At 36.4% G+C, this 27996-nt stretch overlaps 1 protein-coding gene across 1 annotated transcript in view; it reads left to right on the top strand.

Annotated features, from left to right (window-relative positions):
• Positions 1-27996, top strand: part of PHF14 (PHD finger protein 14) — a 174045-nt gene that overhangs the window by 128686 nt on the left and 17363 nt on the right. The window contains exon 18 of the mRNA XM_055803534.1: positions 4866-4979. Coding sequence (XP_055659509.1) covers positions 4866-4979 — 114 coding nt within the window. The remainder of the gene's footprint in view (positions 1-4865; positions 4980-27996) is intronic.

Genomic DNA, 27996 nt, shown 5'->3' with positions numbered 1-27996 from the left:
AGCCTGGTGTGAGAGATAAACCCTTTGCAAATGAAGACAGCATCCATTTTCATTCTACCTCAGGCCACACAGAATTGATTGGGGTAATAAAATGACAGTACCATGTAATATCCTGACGGCTCTTTAATTTGAAAACTAGTTCCAGGCTGATTCAAAACTTGTTTAAAGCTAATTTATGACTTGTGTAATTTTCAACTGGACCAAGGTAAAGGATGATTTATGAAAACCGATGCAGAGTTAACATAATATATTCAAACCTTTCAGCTTGAAATCATCTATAAAGGGTTTGTGCGTTTGTGCATTGATTTGTTTCAATTATTTTTTAGTTTTGTTTTGTTTTAAAGTAGCAATAGCAGAAAAGATAGTCGATGCTTGGCTTGTATAAATACGATTGTAAGACACTATTTTTGCATTGTCTTTTTCTCAAATACATTTCTTACGCTTTCTAGTAAAATATGTTATGCATACTTTTCAACTGTACATCAGTCTCCATTTTCTTCAGAATCAGAAGCTGTGTAGAGGTTTGATTCTGTGTGAGTCAACATTTGTGCTGACGATAACATGGATTGGTAAACAAGTACAGTATTTTGTTACCATAGTGTTCACAGTAAACATTCCCTATGAATGTACATGTCTGTATATACGTGTCTGTGTCAAACTTACACATATACAAAACATATCTGTATATGCGTCCTGATCTCAAATGTAATGGTCTGGTTTTTAAAGAACAAAAATTAAAAACAGCGAATTCCTCAAATTAAGCCACAGTATCAGCATAGCATAAAACATAAATGTTTTCCTCTAAAATCTATCACTTTTACATAGCTGACAAATGAAATCCACATCTGTTCTGTATGCACTATTGATTTTTCAGCATACTGTATCAGTGATACTTCTGCACAGAAGAGGACAAAGCTAGAAGCACAGTGTACTGCTACTGCAGTAGATGCAAATAGCAAATAAGGCAAATGGGATGAAGGGAGAAAAGAACTGAATGCTTTGAGGGAAGTGCTACAGCTGAAGCACCTTTGATTTCTCATCTCCTACCAGTCATTCTCTCCTTTGATCTCTGCTGACCTGAATTATTATCATTATTACAATTACTATTATTATTACTATTGTTATTATTTCTAGTGTTATTAATATTATTATTGCTACTATTGTTACTATTATTATTGGATTATATTTTAGTAATTCTAAAATTAATAATGATGATGATGATGATAATAGTAATATGCTGAAGGTCCAAGACTCGGAATTTAACTAGCTACAGTTTTGTATCTGCTGTCAAGATTAGCAAGCAAGTTCCATCCCAGAACTGGAATATCTGATTTGTTATGTAATGATGTCAACATGTAATTAAAATACTATTTTTTGCAGAACTGTGATTGATTCAAGCCAGTACTGTTGTGGTAACTTAAACTGCATGAACATATAGGTCATAGGAAAAGAGGCATAGTTCAAAGCAGGGCTGGCTGTCTTGCATAAAGGTAGGAGAATGTCTACACATTTCATGTTTCCTCTTCAAGGTTTCTGAAGTCCAAGAGGGATCATGTTCTGAGGAGCTTTGATTAAAATCTGCATTTTGCAGGAAAAAAAAATAATTACTAGACATTCTGAATGTATTTGTTTATAATGCACTTATATTTCCATAAATAATTTCTATATTTTCAGGAAACTGGAAGTACTACTTATTAGTGGTTTTCTCCCATAATTTATTAATTGATATAGTTAAATATTAATATCCATTAGAAAGGTATCTGTTGATCTGTCTGACATGAAAATGCAGATATGTGAGCTTTTAGAAAACATAGTATTTTAATGAAGCGGGAAGGGCTTAAGCACCAGAAAAGACATATACCAAGTTACTTATTGTCAATTAGTTGTCCATGAACAGTCGTGTCCATACTGCTACCCCTGAGGCTTACAGATCCATGAGAAGTACCATTGACATGGTTTTCATCATACAAGGCCTTGAAAAAAGAAGGAAGAGACTTTTTGCAAAGTCAGCCCACTATATTGGAATGTAAATAATAATTAGGAAGGGCAATAAATGAGTTTTAATTATTTTTGAGGTACTTTTTTCCTTTTAACACCTCCTTAGCAAAACCATTGTTTTAGGTCAGCAATACAGATTTTTGCCTTTCCTTTACAAAACTAAACAATGCTAATACTTTTTCAAGTTTTTTTTATTTGCCTGAGTACAAGTAAAAGTACCAGGATTTGTTACGAGAATTGTTGCTCACTTGGCCATGTACTCATAACACACGGAGAAGAAGCTTTATGGAAGTTCTCACTTGCACCTTGCAACATTTTTGTCATTGAACCTTACATGAAAGGATCTCATTCCACTTACTATGTTTATTTCTGAAAGCTGTACTTCATGTGTTGCCGAACTAGTTCAGAACAACATTGATTGCCTTTCTTACATATGTTCGGGCTCTTTGCAGTTTTCCTAAGAAGTGGCAGCAGTGCAAATAGAAACAATAAAACCAGTTTAATTGAAAAGGGAGACACATTTTCTCATGTTGGTTTCTGAAAAATGAAGTAAATTTGATTTCCATCCATCTCCCTAAAAATGGAAGTATTATGTTAGCCAGCTGGTTCTTAGGAGAGCTATTGAGAAGGATGGGCAAGTTGCTCGGGACGAAGGTATTTGAGACTTGATGGTGGAAAAGAATCCATGGTCCTGTTGAGGCAAAAGGAATGTAACAGGAAAATATGTTTACCAAATTACAGTTGCTCGGATCATTTTTGAAAACCGCTTTTTATTACTTTCAGAAAATGTAAATAACAAATAATGGTTGCCACTACTACCTGGCCACACATAATAGCAGCATCGTAAAAGTTTGTTTAGGCACAAAAGACAGGCAGAATTCAAGGAGGGAAATTACTGAACCAAAGAATTCAGGCAAGTACATCATTTTCTTGCAGCAGATGCAGTCGTTACTTTTGGTTTTGTAAGTACCACAGAAGAGCTTCTGGAAATGTATTGAGCTGATAAACTGCATAGTGATGATTTAACTTCCCAGTTCTCAAGGAGGAAACAAAACTCTGCTGTCCAGTACTCAAAAGTCAGTTCATGGCTAGCTAGGTCAACAAAAAGAGATAGTTTCATTGTCATAGTTTACTGAGTCAGCCTTTGAGAGAGAGGATGTTTGCCTGTGCAAGTCCAGATCTACTAGGGAAAACAGCGAGCTGTCAGATGAACATGATGCAAGGTTTATTTTGATGGCATGTAGAGCATGTGGCTTTTGTACAGTCAGTAAAGGAAAATCAGACTTTCATTATTAGAATGCTAGAGATTATTCTTCTTGTAGTTCACTGTGTTTAGCTATGTTGTTAATATTCTTTTGAGGAACTGAGAAAGCTGAAAAATAGTGTTTTCTTATTCCTGTCATGGAAATACTCAGGATGGTAGCTCTGGCAAGGTATCCCATTTTTTCCTGTTCTTCTGCAGTTCCAGTGCTTATGCTCATAAAACAGTTCACTGCAATGGCAGTTGGATGTCTTTGTTAACAATTTAATTGATGGTATTCTTTAGTCTTCACTGAAAGCTGATGTTTCCTAAAATGTCTTCCTCATACCAAACCATAAACTTAAGGTGGTAAGCCACAGAATGGGCCAGACTATCCTTACTCTAAGTCAGAGAGAGGTGGTGCAGCGAGAAAAGCATATAAAGCTTTATCTGAAATATTTAAGCTCAGAAGCTATTTTAAAGGGATTCACCTGAAAAGGTGTATGAAATAGATATTCCCCCTCCAGGCTCACAGAGATTCTTCCAACTTTTTGACCTCCAGCAACCCCCTCCATGTATTAATTCTTTTACAGAATCTGGTCTTACCTGTGGTTCTCCATGTGATTCAGTAACGTTGTTGAACCACAGTGTCCACTTTTGCCCTTCCAACAGTCAAACACACATTGGGCTAAACTGCAAATGCTGAATATTACCGTTATGAAAATTTAATTTACTTTTTAGAGGTTGTTATGTTGAAAAACTTAATAATGAGCTTTGCAGCTTGCAGTTTCCAAAGTATAATCTTGACTTCCTTGCAATTAATGACTGTAGAAAGAAAGTGATATATCAAAAGCACATATTCTGCTTTCTAAGTGATGACATCTAAAATATCTTCTGTAATGAGCATTGCAGCGAGCAGAGTAAAGATAGTACTGATTAATGGATTTTTCCTCTGTAGTAAAATATCTCAATCTATGCAGTTATCAAAACCACTGTGTGAAGCAGTGAAGGTATTAAAGTGGGTTTTGTTTTGACAGATCTAGTCATACTGCATTGCAAAATCAAGTTAATTTGAAAAATAGAATGTAAACTACTTAAGAAATTTTATTTATTTTACTGTAGCATTAAAGTTACTAATAGACAGCCAATTCTACTAACTTTTAAAACTCTACCAGATTGCATGCTGTATTGGTTCGCAGTGACTGGTAAAATACATTTGTGTGGGGTTGTTCTAGCACGATCCCTGCTGTTATGCAGAAACCTCTGTCTTGAATAAGGGGATGAAATGTAATATTCCCTTCCTTGCAGTTGAGGAGAGGGGTAGGTATGGGCAAAACAAGCATGCTTGTTCAGAACTTCGGAATTCTGAAATGCTATATAACTACTTAATAAGTCTTATAATGCTCTTGTGAAGAAATTATTACTATTTTAAGAGAAAATATATGACAGATGTTTTTGACTCTGGGGTAAAAAAAAGTTGCCCAGGGTAAAAAGGGTGGAGTTTTAGACCTCAAGGATTTTTCATTTCTCTGTCTGTGCTTAGAGCACAGTTCCTCTGAAAAGTCTCATTTTCTTGGCGTGCCACCAACACGCTGCTGAGGGGTCTATTTGTCTCTGTTGCCCTCAGGACTCCGAGCCGTCAAATGAGGTGGTCTCAGAGGCCCCAGGTAATGTGGTACCCTCCACCTCAAGAAGTAGCTCTGAAGAGCTGGTATCGGTGGCACAGAAACGTCCAGAAGAGGTAGGACATTCTGTGTCTATTCTTTTTCAAGATTAACTGTTGGGGGATACACGTTTGCCTCTGTTTTTCATGCCTAGTGTTGTTTTGCTCATAGTAGAGACTTTTGATAGTTAAATCTCAATCTTACCCTCCCACCAACAACATGCAAGACCAAGGTAAATCTCAGGACCTTGATTCACAGTACCTGTAAGCCAGGTACGTTCCATCTGCGACCTTTTTAATACTATTTCTTATTATCAGTGATATGGAAAATACTTTTCCTTGTTCCTTTCTTTCATGCCATGACAGTAACAGGAGTCTTGTTAGATTCTGGCAGATTAAGCTTTATGACACTAATGAGTCAGAAGTAGAATCTGTACGTAGCTATATAGGTAGATGTCAAGCTTTTGTCATCCTTCACTAAATTTAAATACAGCTAACTGCTCCATTGTGCAAAAGAAAGACCCGTGTAGATGTTGTGCCTTTTTTTGTGCCCTTTTCCAAAAAAATGGTATTAGATGCTAATGATGTAGTATGATCATAAGTCTGTACTCCCTGTTTTTATAATAAGAGGTGCTGGCTTGTAAGATAGTTCCACAATGTAGCAAATGACTTCTTTTATGTTCCTGCAATGCGTACTTGTCACCATACACCATGGCTGGAGGAGAGGTTGTCTGCAGAATTCAGACTCACAACTTCATTTTGTGGTGGCAATCATCCTTTCAGAGAACCATTATTATCCTTAAATTCACCATTCCTGTGAGAGAGAAGTCCTTCATTTGGAGTAACCTTAACATTCTTAGTTTTGGCTTCTTCAAACAGTTTAGTTGTTGTTATTATTATTAAAGATATTCCAGGTACCAGATAATATAAAGACTCAGCTTTCCTGCTTTTTTCTCAAATTTCTTTTGACTATAACATTGCCAGTAAAGGACAGTATGAAATACTAGTCATAGAAAATACAGTGCCATTTATTAGTTCTTTAGTGCAGCCTTTAGATAATTATCAAATACCTTCTTGAATTTTTCCTTTCCTCTGATAGTCTTGACACTTTGTCTGAAGAAGAGGGAACTCCGCAGTACAGGGCCAGGAGAATTCTTAAGAGTGTCTTCTGGATTAAGACCAAATAGGTACTTCACTTATTTCGGAGTATCACGATATATTCTAAGATAGAAAGTCAGATATCACGTCTAGGCAGTCCTAAGGATAGAGTAATAGAAACTTTTAGTATTACTTTTGTATATATTCTTGAGTAGCAAAGGGACATTAGGCTATGGAGGGCCATGAGTTCTGCCTCTAAAGTCTCAGCTTTGCCAGCTTGTCTCACTCTACTGGAGAAATTAAAATTGAGAGCAGAGGTGTTATTTACAAATAAAAATAGAGGAAAAGTGCTGCAGAAAGAGGAATGAGACATGGTTATTTAGTAAAAGGCGATGGAGAGGAAGATGGATATACAGTTTTTTGCCTTTGTGGAATAAATACCGCTAAACTGGGGGAAAGGAAACTCCAGAGAACTGAAAGATGGAAATACACCTTTTGGATTTTACTAAATATCTCAGTAATAGTTTATGTTGAAGGTGTTTTACTGAATGGGGGGGTCATAAAGTATTATATGTGTTTTGTAAGGGAACGAGACTTTCTCCAATCATATTTACTGCAATTTATGTGAAAACAGAGAGGTGAGTCAGAAAGAGTTTTGTGGTTGGATTTGCAGGGAACCTTGAGAGGGGAGCAGCAGTATGCTGAATTTCCAAATTCAGAACCCACCATGAAACAACCCATCTAAGTTACACATGGGTAAGTCAGCACAGTAAACAAATATTTGTGCATTACACCTTAAATAACAAGTAAAAAAAAAAAGTGTTTGCAGAATTTACTTCAACTAATGCCTTTTTTATTTCTTGTTTTATTTGAAGTCTCCTGGTACATCACTCCCTTATATTCTTTCAGTGTCTGCTTAATTACAGCTGCTGACTGATGCATTATTTGTATAATAATTTATGTCTCATCTGAATTCAACCCATTAGTATTGGTGAGAAGGCAGTTGTTAAGGAAAAGTTCAAATGCAGCCATGGAAAAGAGATAGGAGAAAAGTTTAAAGAAGGCAAAATGGCTAATAGCTACAGATTTTAGGAACGTGGTGGAGAATTAAGAAGGATGTGGAAAGTGATGTTTAAAAAGAGTCTCAGACTTGCAAATGTGAAGGAGAGACAGCTTCTAGTAGGAGAAAGTAATGAATATCCCATGATTTGCCACATTAATTTGTATAAAGTGTAGGTTTTTTTCCTGCTTGCAAAATATTTCCACTTAGATAGGCCGTACTGAATGTAACTCGCAGTTACGTGTCATCGGTTTTATCTTTGTGGGATGTCATTGATTACTCAGATGAGGCTTTCTTTTGCTTGTCCAGTTGTTCTTCCTAGTAGAAATGATGTTTGAATTTTGAGTTTGTTGTGGTTTAACCCCAGCCGGCAACCAGGCACCATGCAGCTGCTCACTCACTTCCCCCACGGTGGGATCAGGGAGAGAATCAGAAGAGTAAAAGTGAGGAGACTCATGAGTTGAGATAAATGCAGTTTAACAGGTAACACAAAAGCCGTGCACACAAGCAAAGCAAACCAAGGAATTCATTCACCACTTCCCATGGGCATGCAGGTGCTCAGCCATCCCCAGGAAAGCCGGGCTGCATCACACAGAATGGTTACTCAGGAAGACAAACGCCATAATGCCAAATCTTCCCCCCTTCTTCCCCCAGCTTACATATACTCAGCATGATGTCATATGGTATGGGCTATCCCTCAGGAAAGTGTGTGTATTCATCAGTGTATTTCAGATGCAGAAACAGTTTGGGTTAAAAAATAACCAAACTGTGTTTGAAGTTAGAAAGATACCTTATTTTATGCTTTAAAAAGCTGTGCAAACTTCAATAAAATTTATGTTTTATAGATTTGAATGCTTGAATGATTTTAATTAGTATCTCTCCTAAAATAGGGAAGTTTCCTGTGTGATTGATGAGTCAATATTGTATATATGTATTGCCTTTTTTTAAGAATTGGAACTGAGAAATTGGAATTGAAAGAAAAATTTGATGCTTTTGAAAGGAGACAGATGTGTGCCATCCTAATTTCAGTGTCGTTTTGTTAGACCTTCCTAGCAGTTTCTTAGGAAACTGTAGAGTAACACTGTGTTTCATAGAATGTTATACTAAATTACATAGTTTTGGTAGTTTCTCTCTAATAGTAATGCTTAAAACAGGAATTTTGTTCCCACAACCCTTTCAAAATTCAGAAGCACGCTATTTTTGGTATGCCCTGAGTCAAAACATTAAATTATGTCTCTGTTATCACACATTCTTTACCATGAACTGATGAAAGAAAATTCTCTGGACGTGTTGATTAGTTAAGATGTTAAAATGTTTTAAATGTACACAACCACTTACTTGAATAACACTGTAGGTGTTTGATAAAATTGAAAGGCTGATGGATTAGATTTTATGACTCTTACTCAGTTTTCTGGGTCACTTTCATTGTGCATCTGGCAGTTGCTGGATATTTAGTAAATGTATTTATGTAGTTTTTAAGATTAATATACAGTGATGTTGAAGAAAGTGAAGGTTTGTTAAAGTAGTTTTGCTTTCTCTTTTTCATGTGGTGGCTAAAGAGCAAGGCGGGTGGGCTGTAGCATTTCTCATAAGCAGCACTTTGATCCACAGGGAGTGATGGTGTCTGTGGTTGGTTATCTAAGTAAGAAGAGACTAGTTTTGACAGTTTCCTTAAACCCGAATCTCATAAGAGGCATATCCTCTTCTTTAATTAGAAGTAAAATAGAAATACATGAGTTATATGTATTAATTTCCTTTGCCGATCCTGTGGCAAATCAATTAATCATGTTTTAATAGTGTATCCCTAGAGGCTAACAGAGCTGTTCTTTCTGAATGGCTGCATTGCCAGAGCAGTACAGATACAGATTAAATGCTATGCCATTCTCTATTTTGGATAAAAAATTGAATTAACCAACCAACCAACCCCCTACTTTACCCTGTAAAAAAGCATATATGTATATGTTCTGGAGCATTTTAGGGTAAAATATGAATGGCATGATGGTAGCATATGAACATGAATAACTTATGTATCTGTGGTGCTTTCGGAGTGCTGTATTGAAGCTATAAAAGCAGTGTGAAATGTGATTCTCAACTAAAGAAAGATTAAGATAGATAGGTACCCATTAATCTGTTGCTGAACTATTAGACATGCAGTGCTTGCAGTTTATCTGGAGAGAGCACAGACTTTTTTTTCCATCAGTAATGCACAGCTGAGGAATAGTGTTTTGTTTTATAGGAGGAGATGTGTCCCACACTTAAGTCGTCTGCCATTAGTCAGAAGTATGGTACAAGCAGCTTAAAAGGTTTATAGAATTCAGTGTTAAAATCATTGCAATATTCTTAGAAAATCTAGGGGAGCCATCTGCATTATTTCATATACAAGCAAAGGGAGCATTTCTTAATTTTTATGAACACAATTGGCAGCTGATCCTACCTTTTGTTTCTTGAGTTACCTTCCTTCCTTGATCTCTGGATAAAACCTTTCCTGACAAGTCCCATTGACTCTTCCAAGTTAATACAAAAAGAGGGTTTTTTTAAAACCTGAAGCTATAAACTTCATCAGCAAAGCGTCCAATCCATCCTTATGATATTTTATTACACTGAGGTGTTGGCTTTTTAAAAACCTGTGATGTAACATGTTCTGAAAAAGTTGAATAAAAAATAATTCCATGGCAAAGGATGTAATAATGCTCATGTGATATTTTATCTATCTGCTATAATTAGAAGTCTGTTAAATAACTGATTTTCCATTACTGACATCTTTCAGTTGAGAAAATATCTCAATCGTCACGTTGAATAAGCATTGGCAAGAAGCAGAAAGTTGATATGCACTATTAAGAAACACAAGAAAATATCAGAGAAAATATAAATTTGTGTGTCTATCTGTATGTATAAATGCAAAGCTTTTATGCTTGTGCTTGTGAAAAGGCTGTGCATTCTCTTCTAAACTTCATAGGCGTAATATTTTCTCTCTGCTTTGTGTAGCTGCTAGCTTGAACTCAACAGAAGAATTGTGTCAGACTGTTGTTGCTATCAATGTGTTGGTCATCCTGACACAGTTAATTGGAAAAAAAATACAGTTACCCACATAGAGTGGGTTGAGCTGCATATTTACTCTTGAACACTTAATTTTTTTGTTTAACTTCCGAAGAGCTTTCCCACTTAGAAACGTCATTGGAAACTTCCATGCTGTGTGGACCTAGCAGACTGTCTTCTGAAATCATAAGCAATAATTCACTACTTATTCTGTATCATAGATAAATAGTCACCCTTTATATCAGAAGTTGAAAGACTGTGATTTTGGAACAGAGGTTGATTTTTACTCTGAACCGGCTGCTACACTTAAATCAGGGTGTTCATTTTGTGCAACACCACAAACACTACATGGCATAGTTTAAGAATGAGAAGAAAATATGTTAGGTCATCTGTGTCATCCATGCCCTTGTAGACATAGGACTGATCCCTCTGGTGCATTTGGTAGTAATTTATTCTAGTTTTAAAACTCTGAGCGATGATGGTTTTCACACTTTCAGAGCCTTTTCTTTTACACTCTCGTTCAAAGCACCTTACAGAATGTTTATTGGACTCCTCCTCTTTGTTTTCTTTGAATGGCAATGAAGAATTGCAACAGATTACAGATCAGAAATTGCTATGCATTTAGGAGATCTTCTGACCTAAGTCAGATTTATTGTAGAGAAGACTGAAATTTGGTTACTTGGCTGAAATTTGGTGCTTTGGCCCATAATCCAGCTCCTCCTTTTAGGGTATGGGTTCCAACCATCAGACTCATTTATCAAAATAAAGGAGTTGATTCATGTATTCAGATCATTTGGCACTCAGGACCTTTCTTTGATTTTACTTTTTATGCTTCTACAAGTAATTATTATGGTTACTGTAGGTCCCATTAATATTTCATAACAAATGTGCTAAGCCACATGCCTAAAAAGACTTAGAGTCAGTGTTAAAAGTGAATTAATAATGAACAAAGAAGTGAACATAATACCTTTGACTACTGAAGTGATCCCTCTGAAAAACAAACTGGGAAATACAGTAAGCATGGAAATGCGCTGTCGTTAGGAATTCATATTTTCCATCTGATCTCTTCATATGACTGTTTTATGTAATCTTCTTAATAAGAAAACATAAAGGTTGCAAGATGGCTGGAAAATGCTGGCATGCAGTTCTGCTTTTGAAGTCAAAATTTATTTATGTATATTTAAGCTGTAAATGGCCTTACGGAATGAATGCTCCTCCTAGAAGAACATTATTAATTTTAAAAATGAATTAGGTCTGTTTAAAACTTCCACAAATCCTAGACATTTTTCTTTATTTAACCTTTTCACAGTCTCTGCCCTTCTTTAAAGTACATTCAGTCCTGTATCATCTGTTACTCAGGAAGGTATTTAATACATGACTTGGCATCATTTGCATTATACAAGAAGATTAACTTTACAAGCTCTGCTATTAATCTGAGTAGCTCTACATATTGACCTATGAAAGAACATAATTAAGTTAGCTTAATTAAGTTAATTAATTGTTACACTCTGATGAACTTACTATTGAGAGGAAATTAAAGGCAAATAGAAAATGGCATTCATTGGTTTGAAATCATATTTTAAAGGATTTTACAAAGCTACATTATATTTAGATGACGAAAATATCTATTGTATAATAACCAAAGCAGAGGTAATTAAAAATGTCAAAAGCTAAGACTCCCTGCAGTAGTCTCTCTTATTGCCTGACATTGAGCCATATTTCTAAAAGCAATTAAAAAAGCATGCTAGAAATTTAGAGAATAACTGTTGTGGGTTTTTTTTTCCCCAATACCCAAATAATTGAATTTAGAAACTGACCCCACTGCCTACACAGGAACTGTAGAAAAAGCACACTATCAAAGTTAAGGTAAGTGTTAACATCTGATATCACTCTCCTTTGGGGGAGAGGAAAGGGTGAAGGATTGAAAGACAGCACAGGGCAGGGAACAGTACCCAGTCAAAAGTATGTACTCACACATCAGCATAAGAATGCCTTTCTCATGCAGTGATGGAGGGGAAAAGACCCAGGCTCCTGGAATTTCCTCTGTCAGCTGCATTTTGCTTGTCAAGAGTGCCTGTAAGTTCGCTGCAGGAAAATATTCCGAGTTCAGCACAGATCCTGTGTGTGGACAGACCCTCCGCATGACTTCAGCATCAGGCTTGATATGCTCTGATGTGTACCCTGGAGATCATCAATTCCGAGTAGGCATAATTAATAAAAAGTAAGAGAAAAATGACCAAACATGCAAAAAACGTGCCACAATAAATGCTGCCAAACGAGCAATTTATTAATCGGTGACATTCATTAATTTTAATTTAGCTTTTGTTTGAAATTTATCTGTGTGAGCAATTATTGGTCCTCTATTACTTTTATCACACACCACACCACACCACACCCACACCCACACCCACACCCACACCCACACCCACACCCACACCCACACCCACACCCACACCCACACCCACACGCACGCACACGCACACGCACACGCACACGCACACGCACACACACTCTCTCTCTCTCTCTCTGCTATATAGATTTTCTGGATCGCATCCTCAGATTTTAGGATTTCATGCTTTCTTTCTGTTGTAAAAATGAGTGGTTTAAATCAAATGAAAATAGTATTTTCCCTGTGGTATTATTCTTTGGCATTTCCAGATCACATGAAAGGGTCATTGATATGTGGATACATTCTCTGGAAAAACAGCAGCATTGAAAATGGGAAGCCAGTGGCATTTAGAATCACTTGTGTACAAATTTGTATTCATACTCTGAAAACAGATAAGTTGGAATTTCATTCCTTCAAAGAGGAAAAAAGAATCTTTCCTTCAATTATACTAGATTCTTTTTCAGTTGAAAAAAAAAAAAAAAAAGATCTGAAACACCCTTTAAAATGGGTAGGATCACAAGAAACAATTCAATTACAGCTACTGTATATTTAATAAGACACGTTGTTCAACACCTTGCCCACAAAAAAAAAAAAGTTTTAGTTTTTGTAAATTCAGTTTGAAATGAACATGTTATATTTGGCTACTTTAAAGTGTTATGGACCGTTAAACAACTTGTTATGTTTGAAGAAGAAAGAACAGCTTTTACTTCAGTTTAAATGGCATGCTTTAAATCATTAAAAAAAAAAATTGGCTAGAGGAAGAGAGTGGAAAATGAAATGAAACATTTGAATTTAGCAAGCTTTAGGTGGGCAAATAGCAGTAACTTGTACAAGTTGAAGGCCGTTTCCCACCCGCTGTATATTTCAATAGCTGAACTGATGTCAGTGGACTTCAGTGTACCTGTGTCCTCTGTCTGGTTAGCTGTGACTGGATTGTTTTGAAATGTTCATGCCGTGGCATGGTACAATGTCCTGCAAGCTACTGTTGTCATTTGCTCTGTGGCACGTGATACACAATGGAAATTGTTTTCTGGAGGAAAGTAACCGTAACACTTTTCTTCAGTATGTTATGTACACACTCTTAATGTTATTTTTTCTTTCGTTTCTGAGGGATTTGTTATCTTCTGTCTTATCTGTTATATTTGAATGAAAAATTAAGCAAAAAAACATTCTCTGGTCCTTGTATGCAGTGTAAATATTAGACTTCACATTGGCCTATGTGAATAAAGCAATTATACTTTTTCTAAGTGATATATAATGTCAGAAATTTTCTGGTTTGTTTTAATATGACAGGTTGAAAATATCATCAGAACCCTTTTAAGTTATTATAGTCTAGATTTAAGATAATGAAGCTTGAGCACAATTGAAAATTTCAATGTCACCTTTAAGGTAATGAAGATAAGCAGAGGTCAGTCAGTAGTCATTAATAACGTAGGTTATATAGATTTTTCCCTACCCAGTTGTTTCAGGGTTATCTCTGAACCATGGTGCAATCCCAATAGTGTTGCAATGCTGCTTCATCAAAGTGTTGTTTCTGTAAATTTCTCTACATGTTAAGTAGAATATTTAGACATTGAAGAGTTTGTATTACCTAAATATTTTAGCACAGTAGGATCAGTGATGTGTTATTTATTAGAAAAACTCTTTTTGCTATTAATGCGTGGGGTTTGTGATATTCATATATGCATTACTTTACACTGGTTAACAGTAATTTAAAACTAAATTTATGTTCACACCAAGTATGTATTTTCTGAAGATTATGAAGTAGATTAGCACACATCATTATCTTTCATAGCCCTCATTGACCTGCTAAATCCTTCTGAAGTGAACTGTTTTCCTCTAATTATTCTTTTATTTTTTAAAAGTGGCTACTCAGCTATCTTAGTCTCCAAAAGACTCTAGATTACCTGGCATGCCTAGAGCTACGTATTCTATGCTATAGTTGTGGGCTTTATTTTATTCAGACACTGTGAAAAAGTCACTGAAATACAGTTACATTCAGAGACTTGGACTCTGATGAGGATTGGTGTCTCTGGGAGTCTGGTTCTCCATTATCCAGTCCTGATGTGTTTTACTCTGGTAAGATTGTTGTTTACATTGATTGAAGTCAGCACAGGAAATTAGCACACCCCTTCTGTCAATAAAGATACTTTTCTGTCCTCTCATAAGGACTGCTTTGGTATTATTCCGTATTCCCCATATACACAAAAGAGGTGGAGATACACCTACTGCACAAGTTAGCTGGCCAAAATCGTTTGTCTAAACCTCCACAGACTGTGCCAGTGTTCACTGAGAAAGATGCTTGCAGAGGGCTTTTCAGGGCATCCAGAGTAGGCTTTAACCTAGGGGACTGTGTTTCACTGTTGGCTAAGACAGGGTTCCTGAGATGCTCTGACAATTCAGTGGCCAGCGGAGCAAGTCCTCAGTCAGTTTACATCAGCCCAAGCCCACGCTTCTGCTGAAAGGGCAATCTGTTCGTGCAGCCTGCCCACTGGTCTTGTTGGACCAGAAGATGACCGTGCTGGGTTGGTGGGCTGATCTGGCAGACCATGGGGTGACATCCGTAGGGAGCAGAAGGGGTGCATAGCTGTGGACAACAACTTCCCTCTTCAGTGGCAGCTTGCAGTTACGTGGTCCAGAACTGACAGTGAGACTGCACTGTAATTTTGGTGCTCTAGAAAAATCAAATGAAAATAACCCTCAAATTACTTGTTAGTGTTTCTGGCTTTAATGTATTGGCCAGTTCTTCTGTATTTATTCATTTACAAGGAGCACTTTTTCCACATTTTACAGCTCTCCTCTCAGTTTACCCCACAAAATCAGGCTCGTCGTATTTGGGTTATTCAGGAGACTGACTACAATTAAGAGCTACTGCTTAATGTGACTAATGTCAATCCTGCTCTTCTTTCTGCAAATTAGGATCAATTACTACTTATAAGATTTTCCAACAGGTGATTAGTTACACAAAATTTAGTGTGATTTGGTATCTAGAACCACAGGCAATAGAATGCACAGAAAGTCGTATATATGTGCTTGCGTCCTTATGAATATTTTTTGCTATCTTTCTCAGAAAAAATCTTTTCAGACTATTAGTGCATGGAGGCATATCCACGCCTTGCTTGTGGAAAACTACCACTGTTAATTTGGATTCAGCAAGGTTTAGGGAACCATGTTCGAATCTAGAACGCAAACCTGAGCATCTTCCATCCAAAAACAGAGTAAATTTAAGTAGTAGGTTCTAGCTGGGGGGAAATTTACAACCAGAATTCCAAAATGACCAGTCAGTGTAGAAAGCTGCCTTAAAGCCGTACCATTGAATGACAATAGAATTGTTCCCTGTGTGCTTTCCAAACCTTTGACTGTGCTTTGCTCCAGTTAACCCCATAATTTCAATAGGCTTTTTGTGTATAGGTGCTTACTATAGGTAAACTCAGTCCAATATGGATCACACAGGGTGGGTATTATGAAGATAAATATCCATAGTTTAAGAAGATAAAGACAAGCCTTTAGAAAATGCCGCCTTGGAGAAGTATAGAAAAATAAATGAAAAGTCAAAATAAGGGCATACTTTTTCTAATGTACCTCTGAATTTGGGAGGTCAAATACTCAAAATGGAGGATGAGATGTGAAAAAGTAGGAAGCATGAGGATAGAAAACAAAGGAGCGGATATTTTTTCTCCATTTTAGATGCTTATTTTTATTCTCATTTTCTGACAGTCTTCATTTATATAGTTAGCTCTGGGAAGAAGATCTCGTATAAGTCAGCATTTAAAAATGGAGTCATCCATAGAATATAATTTTTGTGTGTGTGCATGCTGTGCAAAATTTTAGATGCTTCTTTCTGCAAAATGTTGCTTGTTTTAAAAGCCTCTTTGTAGTTTCAGTGGTGGTATTTGAAATGGGGGTAGAGGCAAAAATGATGCAGTGTCATTCAGAGCCCGCAGATAATCCAAAAGTCACCATTGTTCATATTTTTGCCTGATAAGCAGCAGAGTAAAAATAACCCAGTTTTGACGTTATATTGTTATTTGGGAATATTTTGGGTGTCTGCAAAGGCACCACAAAAAGAGGAAGCACATTAAAAGGTTACAAAAAACCAAACCCAACCACTGTTCTTGTAAGAAAGACTGGGCAGAGGAAACTTTGTTCTTCACCACAGGCATGATGCCCACCCTGCAAGATCTCTCCTTATGCCATGGAGGGAAATACATTTGATCCCTCCATCCCTGCCTCAGGATCTCATGTAGAAACACCAAACACTTAGAGAAGAATTGAAAATAACCTTCTATTTGAATTACTTTATCTGAGATCAAAAGGTGGAAGAATTCATATTGTTATTTAAAATAATATTACTCTTCTGAAAATCTATATTTTCTAAATTCCTCCTATGATACTAACTATTTCAGTGAAATTTCTTTATCTCGAAGGTTATTTGATTTAGTAATAACATTTAATTTGGGAAACTAATAGGGATAAATTTCATTTGTTCTTGGCTTCATGTTGCAGTCTTCCCTGGGCATCTGCCTGTGGCCGTTGAAGGTGACAAGAAACTCAGCTAGATAAACATTTGTTATTACCTAATTAATGAAGCTCCTTATTCCTTTATGCCCAAAGTTAACTTGCCAGTGTCCAAGTGGAGTGATAAAGCCAAGAAATAATGTCAAAAATTAAAACTGTTCGGACGCAATATTGCATATGTGCTGTGGTTTCCGTTTTTTTTTTTCTTTTCTCCCAAGTCAGCATCTATGAATTGTGTTTTACAGCTCACTGTTATATATGAATGTAGCACATTTAGAAGATGGATTAGCCGTTTTTTTCCAGAGTATTATAACTTTAGAACTTCCTAAATTTTATTTAATGGATTAATGCTAGTTTATTTGTATTTAAATCAGTATGCATTTTAATTTGTATTTAATAAGCAAGGGGTCTTTATGTTACAGTCTGTGAAGCTCCCATAACACAAATTAGCAAATGATTCTGTGCAATTATATATTACACCTTTCTCGTGGCAATATTACCCCAAGAGCTTGTCATTTTGAGTATTTTTTTTTAACTAGATAATTTGTATTGTGTATACATTTCAGTTTTGCAATCAGGGCTATATGGTTAAAAACACTGAATAAAAAAAAATAAAAAATCCTTACCTCAATGAGCTTCCATTTCTGATATAAAACCAGCCATTGTAGATATTTTTTAAAAAAAAAAACACATGTATTAGTTCTGTTTACTACCTTTTGGCTCAGATTTGCACTTAGTAAGAGATGGTTTATTTTTTAAAAAGCAAAGGCTGATAATAAGACTGATAATACTGTTTCAGATATTCAGAAATTTCACTGGTTTTTTTCCTGCAGAGTTTATTATTCAGCGGGTTATAATAGCCTCTACTTCACTGCATAATATAGAAACTTAAGTTAGTAATAGAAACCAGATTAAAGACAGTGAACAGATCATGCAATGGAACAAATGAATTCCTAGTCTTATTAATTGGTAAGCTTAAGCTAGACAAGTATTGCACATACAAACTGGGAAAATGGAAGGCTGTTTGCATAAATACTTTTCCATTCTTAAAGCACGTCATTAATAGACTCTATCAAATCAGACCAAGGATCTGTATCGAGCAGCTTCATCATCAATGTATGTAGTCAAGAAATGAATGTCATCAGAAATCACTCGGCTTAAATGGGAAAAAATGTCCGTGTTTTTATTTACACAATAACCTCAAATGCTCATCCTCAAAGTGGCAAATTTTTTTGCCCTTTGCTGTTCTAAGTGTCACACATGTAACAATTATTCATCATTCCATAATGGATCATTTTTATCAGAATCCTGTGTCTCTTCTGTATACATAGAATAAATATTTATGTTTTCTTATTTTTCTGAACTAGAAGATACTGATAGAATAGGTTTGAAGTGTCAACTATAATTCATTGCCTGCAAAGAAAAGCTTTATACTGATACTGTGTGAAAGGAAAAGAATATCTAAATCATTTCAGCAGCAAGCTTATAACCAAGATAATATCAGCATTTTCCTTGAAAATATATCTGCCATAAATTAAAGGAGGTCTTCAGTATTTTACTAAAATGCTTCTGACAAGTTTAACCCCATCTTCAACAGGAATGTATGTATGAATACAAAAACCTTTTTTTAAAAAAAAAAGAAGTGAAGGTCAAGTGTAAGTTAAAACAAGCTTGCAGTAAACTTCATAGTAATTCTGCAAATATTTTGTTTAGAACATGTTAACAAATTATGATGCTTATTTAGTATCAGTCTATAGGTACACATTTTATTGTTATAGAAAGCTTAATGTATATGAAGCGCTTTTCTATTTTGTACAACAGTAATACAGTTTGCAAAAAAACCCATGAAATATATGTACACTGAGTATGTTTGAGTTAACTCTTAATTTAGTTAAAATTAGCCTTAGCAGTAAACGTAATAGAGGGGAGGTGCATATCACAGTATGTAATAATGTTTAAATATATACATAGCAAACTAATTGGGTTAATAAGATTATAATTAGAATTCTAAATATGTTTGTAATGAAGCATTTTACACACAAATACTATGGTTCAGTATCTTGACACATTTTCAGCTATGCTTCGTTTCTTGAACAAGAAAATGCAGGAAAGTGTTGGTACTATTTGTAATGAAGTAATAGCACAAGAGAAGAGTTGTACGTGGTGAAGCCCTGCACCTGTTTTGCAGAATTCATAGCTGTCCCTTTATTATTTCATGAAACTGTTTGAAGTACTTTAACAGGTCCTATACTGCCTTTCTTTATCAAGGGGAGAAATGTACCCGGTTCCCAATCAAAAGCAAGTGGTTAAGTTTTGTGCTTGCTTTGTGAGTGCTCTTTCCCCAGGCCCTGAGCTGCAGCAGCAGCAGCGCACCTCCCACATTTACAGCCACTTGCTCTGGAGAGCACGCATCTGCTGAGAGCTCTCCAAGGCATATGGTCAGGAAAGACATTTCTTTTCTGGAGCCAGTCACACCCACAAAAGACCCAAAGTATCTGTCCCAGGCTGGAACAGCTTTTTGCAAAGAAGTAGAAAGCTGAAACCAAGTCTCAGGGTTTTTGATGTATGTGACGATTTTACTTTGAACTCCAAGTGGTTTTTTTCCTGCAATAAATTTAACTTTAATCACTGATTGCACTGATGTTGAAACAAGCTGGAAGATCTAGTGAAATCATGTGTTTACTAGCAAACATGTGAAAATACAATTTTAGGGGGTATATCCAACATTTGGGTTTAGAACTGCCTAGAAACTTGAATATTTTTTTTCTTTAAAAGTATTAAATATTAAAAGAAAATGTGAAAATGCACCCTTCCTTTCCATGACAAAACCACAGGAGCAGTCCTTCATTTTGGAAGCAATTAGTGTGTTAGGAAGGTCATTAATGCAAGGCTATGCATTTGTCCCTGCTAGTGACATGAATAAGCTAAATGATCTTATGGTATTTGCTGTTGTCAAATTGCATTAGCATCTTAGGCATAAGAATGTCATTAACGTGAAACCAAAATTAATTACTATGATAAGGCAATAAAACTTGTTTAATACTGCATGATCGGTAGCTTGAAAGAAACTTGCAATTTCAATTTTAATTCTTTCTGTAAATATTTCCAGTTCCTACAGACTCTGAATCATTACCTTTTGTGATTATTTACAGATGGAGTGGAATTTATTCCTGGATGGGCACTCTGCAGAGTGTTAAGGGTGACTCTGCTTGCCATCATGTTTTTCGCATATGTATTACGGAATTGCTGCACTATCCCATCCTAAAATCAATGTGGAAGATAAGCATGATGAGTTATGTTCTGGGCATTGCTTGTACTGTCCACTGAGTGCATCTTGTGTAAGCAAAATATCTAACTTTCAGAGAGCTTAAATGCAGGAAAGATGAGTCTAAGTCACAGTCACTATAATTAACTTCAGTTCTATATCAAACCACATAGAAATTAAATTATTAGCTTTGGTCGTATTTCACTCAGGTTCTTGAGCATCTTTTTTAAGTTTATGCTGTTTATGTATGCTGAATTTTGGTCAGCCACCTCAAGAGGCTTCAAAATAACACAGTACTTGAACCCAAACAGCTGCCTACACGCAGGATGAGAACCACCTTTATTTGGTAGGTTCCACTGTTTATTAGAGAGAAGCAATGGCATTGATCACGTTTGTATCTATTAGTGCTACACATTTGATTTATAAGCAGAATCATACTGGAAGTATTGTTGTTTTCTGGACAGCAGCCAGCCATTTGTATTTGGTCTTGTCCTGCATATTCACTGGGTCCTCTCACCTTGTGAAGACTGAGTAAGTTAATAGTAATAAAGGCAGGAAGTCAATCGAATCATTCCATTTCCACCGACTACACTAAGTAAAATCTAAACTTTTTTTTAGGGTAAAAGCTTTTCTTTCAATGTTGTTGTACTCAGACCAAAGACATTTGGTGTCAAAAATAAACCTTGTCTAGGTGGACAAAATGCAATTCAGAATCAATAAAACTCAGCATTTCATTCAAAAAACTTATCTGTCTGCATCTGTATGGGTCTGCTTCTGCAGAACTATCTAGAGCTTTCAGTTTATTGCATACAATCAAATGTATGCTAAAGAGTTCACAACAGCCCATTGTTATTTCTTTACAATATCTATTTCTGTTTCAGTATAAGAGAGATTCTATATGAGGATATGTCTGTATTGAAATATGAGGTCATACTTTTTGGAAATGGGGCATTTCTGTTAAGCTGGCACATGCTTTTGGCCATGAAGAGGCATGCTAGGAACTTTGCATTCAAAACTCATTTTTCAAAGAATTGGCTTCTGGTGTACTGTGGAACAAGTTCATCAGACAAAAACTGTATTAGGCTACCAATGCGTATAGTTGCATATAGCAGAGGTTGTTCTCACTCTGGAAAAGCCTCGGTATCTTCTGTTCCAGGAAAGTGGGTACATTACAAGTCAGGTTTTTGTGCTTTGAAATGGAAATACTGAGAAATACCCGGGTGTCTTCATCCCTTCCTGTACCGCAGAAGCCTGCCTACGTTGCAGAACAAGTACGATGCCTTCATGGCAGATTGAGCGGGCACACTAACTGCTACTTCATACTTTTCAAACATAGAGCAATAATTCTGAGGCAAACAAACTCCAGGATCATGCAATCTGGTAGACGTCAATTGACTGATGGTGACTTCTGCATTTCAGCATGAGAATTTGCATCTTCGCAATGCTCTTTGAGGAGCTTGCTTCACATCTTCCAGAAGCCAAAAACTTCATTAGGGAAGCCTACCATTTGTCAGAAATAGTCATATATTGCTCTTTCCATAATAGTGTTCCAGCTAGCTCTAAGTGCATGTCTTGCTTAGAAATTTCAGCAAGTCAGCAAATCTTGCATTTGAAAATGGTATTTCAGTGGAGACACTCAGGAGGAATACACCTAGGGCTTTTTGAAGCACTAATTTCTTAAACCACGTAGGCTTGATTGTGCCTTTCAGAGAGGATAAAAAAATTTGTTAACTGCAGAGTATCTGCTGCTTGATTTTGCAGGGCTTGATAGATCACTGGTTCATAAACATTATTCTAGAAAGCAGGAGAATGATGCACAAACCAACCTATTAAGGAGATCTAGCCTTTCATTTGTTTGGACAGGCATGACATTTTGTTGTCAATTGACTGTTTCTATCCTTTCCTGCCATGGGTTACAAAATAATATGCCCTGAAGAAATGAAATTCAGTTATGCATTTAATATTTTTGGATTAGTGGGGAACATGCATCTGGCATGGTGAAAGTAGGATGGGTTTATCTATAAAAGTTAGCTAGAAAAATTATCTCAGTTGATACAAATATGATCACAACCTGCTGTATTCCTCAGAAAATTTTTAACACTTGAGACAAAGGCTGCTGTCATCACTGTTAGAATCTAAATCTTTTTTCAGGCTGATGAAATATTAATGTGAAGGGAGTTCTAAAATATTAAAAAGTTTGGCTTATGAAAGTGATGATAGAAATCTGACACTGTGTCCAAAAAGGATTTAGGGGCAATGGCTGACATAAGAGCTTACCAGCAAGCAGACCAGTGCAATGCAACCAGTTCTCCGTTCAACTCCAGCCCAGCCCCACTAAAATTTTTCGTTTTGAAAATTCCTTTTTCATTAAAAGACTGGAAGTTTAATTTTCCACATACAGAATAAGAATGAAATGAAATACTGGAATGAGTAGTGACTGGATGCTGCTAAGTGAGGACTAGTGATTTAGTCACAGAGTAGTACACTCCCCAAAGGCGAGAATAAGGTCTGAAATCTGGCAATTTTTGTTATTGGCTTTGGAATAGATAGGTGGACTGTTATTTAAAACAAACAAGCTGAACACATAGTTGGAAAATTAATTTCTGTGTTGTATGCTTTCATCTGAAATGTTTAATTTTTAGACTCCCAGTCACTCCTGGTGAGGTGGATAAAGTATGCTGCTCAACAGGATAAACCTCAGGTTAAATATTACTTCATATCTTCCCTATCAGGAAATGGGAATCCTGGCTTAGAAGGTTTTATGATAGATGAATGAGTTGAAAATTACGTTTATCAGTGAAATATTCAGTGCCTGTCAGCATTACAAAACAGACACCATAAGTGGTGGTTTTCTGGTTGGAACACATTGCCATAGTCCCCAAACATGTTTCTAATTTTTTTAGAGAGACTGGTGCCTGTTTCAGTTTTTCCTCTTGGATTCCCTTAAATGACAGATTAGAGATAAGATTATGATTCAGAACTTAAAGAAGGCAGTTCAACTGCCAGGTATTTCCTTTCTAGGAAAATCTCCTCAGTTTCCCTACCTTGGACATATCTGTAAGTGGTAAGTTGTTATTTCTACCTTATCCTTGTACCAAGAGATGTTGTTTAAAGGAAGTAGATAGAGAACAGCAATCAAAAAAAGAAGGGCTTGTGTCTGAAGGATAGGATGCCAAGAAGATTTTAAGTGTTATCCTAAGGATCTTCAGGAACTTTCCTGATTAAAAAGATGATAATTTTGTAAAGTAAACTGTGAAAGGTAGAAGAAAACAAGCCTCAAGATGGCGAAACATCCACCAAAGGGTGAAGTTCTACACAGGTTGAGAGGGCAGCCAAAGGAAGTAGTTTATGGGAGGAAGGTGGTACAACCTTAAGACATATTATTTTACCTGGCTTTTGTCTAAAGCTATCAGCTCAAACAAAACAACAAAATGGGCATGGAGAAAATTCCCTTTTATTCTTTGTATCAACAGATAAGACCTTGAAAGTGAAAGAATGTATTTGGGATTTTACCCAAGGAGCAGGGAAGGGCTGCCTTGCATTTAGTGAAACTATTCAGACAAAAATCTTAGATCTCAACCTGGATCACTCAGAGAAACTGGAAAAAGAGAATCACAGATGCAGCCTGAATTTTTACATAGGCCAGGAATGCAAATCCTTTCCATTAAGCAAGAATGCTAGCTTATTGCTGAGAGCCAGTGCAGGCAAAATGCAGCTCAAATCACCTTGGAAAGAATATTACCAGGAAATATATCTTCCATTTTCTTGGGTCTTCTTCCTTCTTCCTGCACAATTTTTTTTGATTCTGCAGCTTAACTTTGAAATATCCTGTATAAAGAAAATCCTTATATCTTGTGAGAAATTGTGGAAATTAAGGGAACAATTTACCTTTCTGGAGGGAAGTGTGTAAAACTGACAAGTTTGGCTATGCAAAAGACACTCCACTAAGGAGGTGTTTGCTTCAGAAATGGTAGAAAATCCCATTTTGTTTTCGCCAGCGGTAGCCGGTTGAGAATTTAGCATGGATCCCTAGACTACAGAATTAACTTGGGTTGCCTGCTCTTGGCTTATATTTGTTGTGTTTACCCACTGTGAAGGGAAATGGGAGAGCCACAGTTAGGTACTCGAGGTCATTAAAGTGAGCTGCCAGTGAGCTCTGGCACTGGGTTCACTCGCTTTGTGCTTTCTGCACATTCTGAGTTCTAGGACTGTAATCCTTTTACTTATTCTTTATTTTTTTAAATTTTTTTTTTATTTTATTGACATCTGCTTTTAATTTGGGTAGGTACCATTTTCTTTCTACTGCTTCTGCTCAAGGCGTAAGTTAAAGAGAGACCTCTATGAACAGATACTATTTTGGCTAGGATAAAAAGGTATGTGGCACTGAATATTGTGATGGGAATATCATAGTGGTATGCTTTCATCAGGCTCAAGCTACTTGAAGATTGTTGGGGTTTTATTTTTGATTTAAATATCTGGTGAACCTCACTGTGCTGACAGGTCTGACATCGTATCCACAAGCAGTGAGCGGCAGCGCTGTGTTGCCTTTGAGCCATCAGTGGACCTTTGCAGAGCTTCTGTAAAGGAGACAGAGTGATGCTGGTTTTCTGGCCCTTCCTTGCCACGACACGTAGATGGCAAGCCGCTGGCACCCAGAAGTGTCTGTCATTTTCAGGACATTGTCCGCGTTGCTCCCTGTTAATCTGTCTAGGAAAAAACAACAGTAGAGATGTTCATTGACTAGGAAATTATTGTTTTCCATGGCAATAAATTTTGAGTAAGGGTTTTCTGAAGGGGCTCCTGTCTCCTGGGGTGGGGTGGGATGTTTAAGGTATGCATGGGTGCTTTGGCCTACAGAAAAGAGGGGATAAGACCTGCTAATGAGGAAGCTGTTGCTGGGTAGGGTAGCTTATACACTTAGGGGCTACACCAGCAAAGTACCTAATGCTGTAATAACCTACAAATCTGAGCTATTTAAATTGGGATAAGTGTTACAATCAATTATTGTTGCTTTCAATAGGGTGCCTGTTCCTCTTCTTTTTCTCAGACTCAGCTTCTTACCTGCCTTGTTGAGTCATGTCTTCATGTGTGATAATTATATCCAGTCATAATTAGTACTGAACGCTGATTTCTACAAGCTGTCTGCGGGTTAAACTTCTCAGTTAACGATGAGCTGACTGTGTGGCACTGGATTACCACCTGGATTCGATTTCTAACACACTTCATTTCCAGGCATCCTCTTTCAGTATTTTCACTACACTTTAGTCTATATTAAGGTGGAAATTGGATTAAAAAGACAAAGTGTGAAATCATTTGCTGAAGCAAACAGAGTGTTAGTGCCAAATTTTGTATAAAAGGACGCTACTGAAAGGATTGTGGGTTGCTCTTCTAATCCACAGAGAATCCCTCCACCTCTGAGTTTTAAGAACTTCATTTCCAAATACAATGCACAGGGGGTACATAAACCCCTGTTAAACAGTTCATTTTGTGCAGTCTTCTCTTGTTTGTTTATGGTACTAAACATGTTGTTTTCAGCCTGGAACAATCTCACTCATGAGAAATCGCTTTGCAAATTTAAATACTGTATTAGTGACAGCTCTGTTCAGAGCAAGCATTTTAACCTGTTGGGCAGTACCTATAGCTGTCCTCCTGTAATTAAAGTTTTTAATATACAAAAGAAAATTTTGCTATTTATTTTTCTCAATGAAATAAAGATTTTCAAGAGCAAAAATTGGTTATATGTAGACGCAATGCTCGCTGTGTCTGAAAATGTTGTGTTGCTAGGGCAAATGAATTACTGCTGTTCTTGGATGAAGAGAATATTGTGTGTGAAACTCCCACTGTCTCTTGAGTAAACAACAAAGTTTGAAATGTAAGCACAAGACAGGACATAAACAATATGTTTTAAAAATCCAGAATCAGAAACTGATGTAATTCTGGGCCATAACCTTAACAATTACCATCACGCAATGCGAGACAGCCCAAATATGAAAGTATATTCACTTAGAAAAAAAATTATCTAACTCAAGCTGACCACTGCAGCTTTCACAGAGAGGATATTGACTACCACTTAAATGCTGTTAGGATGTGGTCTTCCTTTGACAGCAGGTACTTGTCCTTCTGAAAAAGAGGACTACACACATCATCTCCATTTTATCCTGCTGGCTGATGTACTAGCGCTGACTTGGTAGTTGCTTCCTTATTTAATTATGTTTTAAAATTTGACTCCGTTCTCTTTTCATCATTCCAAACCAGACACCTTTTTTTATGCATTGCCTTCTGATTGCTCTCAAAGCATCTTTCCAATTAAATAATTTCCTGATAAAAACAAGTTTATGTGAAGTAGAACTGTTTTCATATGCTTTATAGCTTGCTGCATATTATACCATATTGAATATCATAAAATCCCTGCTATTAATGGTTGTTTACTTTTCCTAGAGACAAAAGATATGCATCAGAATTTAAACCCAGACAATATCTTGCGATAACTGCACTCATTTTATGTCTTCTTTACTGGTTTCAGAAAGAACAGGTGATGCTCTGCACTAGAAAAGTTACTGCTTTTAAAGCCTTCTGTACTTTCTGAATCTAATAACAATGACAGCACTTAGCACTTATATAAATCTTTTCATGCATAGACCTCCATCCTGACTTTGGAAGTAGTATTATTCACATTTTGAGGATAAGTTCTTTAATGTAGCAGTGAGTTCAATTTCCACACCCTCCAGGCCAAATACATATTATAGTAGGGGGACAAATGTCAGAGATTTTTGCTGAGAAATTCCTCATCTGAACCTCAGACTTTGCTTTACTATAGACTCATGCATTAGCTTTATCCTCATTTCTGTTAGTGACCCTCCTCTAGATTAAATCCTATTATGTACCACTCTTCCATTTCTTCCTCTTTTCCAGTGACATCTGCCAGCTCTCTATCCAGAAGTTCTCTTCAGCTTTCTCCATACACCGTGCTTCATATGGGGAGTTCTCCCTTGACCTCAACTCTGTTTTCCCCACAGAAGCACACCTCTACAGACTGACTTCTCAAGGCCCAGTGCTGTTTTGATAAAATATCTGCAATAACTGTCTGATTTTTGCTGTCTCTACTGTATAATCTGTATAAATTAAATATAAAAATAATATACATATAATATAAAAAATAGACATGTAAGATATTTTTATATATGTCTATATGAACTAGTTTTATATACTTTTTGATAATAACAAATTTTTAATCATTCTTCATTTATTAGCCATGCTTGGCACAAAAATGTGGTTGAGATGCATGCCCATTATCCTGACACAGTTAGCTTTTATGGTGTTTTACTACTTGTCCTTCTCTTCTTTCATTTTTTTTCATAACTGATTTTAGACTCTGCAAGATCAGACTCTCCAGTTGTGTCTGTACAGTATGTGGCATGATATGACTTGGCCAAGATTCAAATTATTAATTAATATTATAGTTAAATAAATATTATATCAATATATTACTATGTATAAAACTGAACAGCAAAATCTTGACATGAGCTAGAGACCTTTCTGTATCTAGGTTTTAAAAGGCATCATTTTTAGGATTTGGAATGAACAGGGGAAGCAACATCTAACAAAATTTTTCACGTTTCACTTTTTTGAGAACTTACTCCTCAAAGGTTTCTTTGAATTTAAATGAAGAGGAAATACTTCAGTCCAAGTCACAAATGATTAATGCCAGTAACTTCTACTGACGTTAAGG

The sequence above is a fragment of the Falco peregrinus genome, chromosome 5 (assembly GCF_023634155.1).
Source record: "Falco peregrinus isolate bFalPer1 chromosome 5, bFalPer1.pri, whole genome shotgun sequence".
Taxonomy (NCBI): domain Eukaryota; kingdom Metazoa; phylum Chordata; class Aves; order Falconiformes; family Falconidae; genus Falco; species Falco peregrinus.
This window is presented reverse-complemented; position numbering and strand designations above follow the sequence as displayed.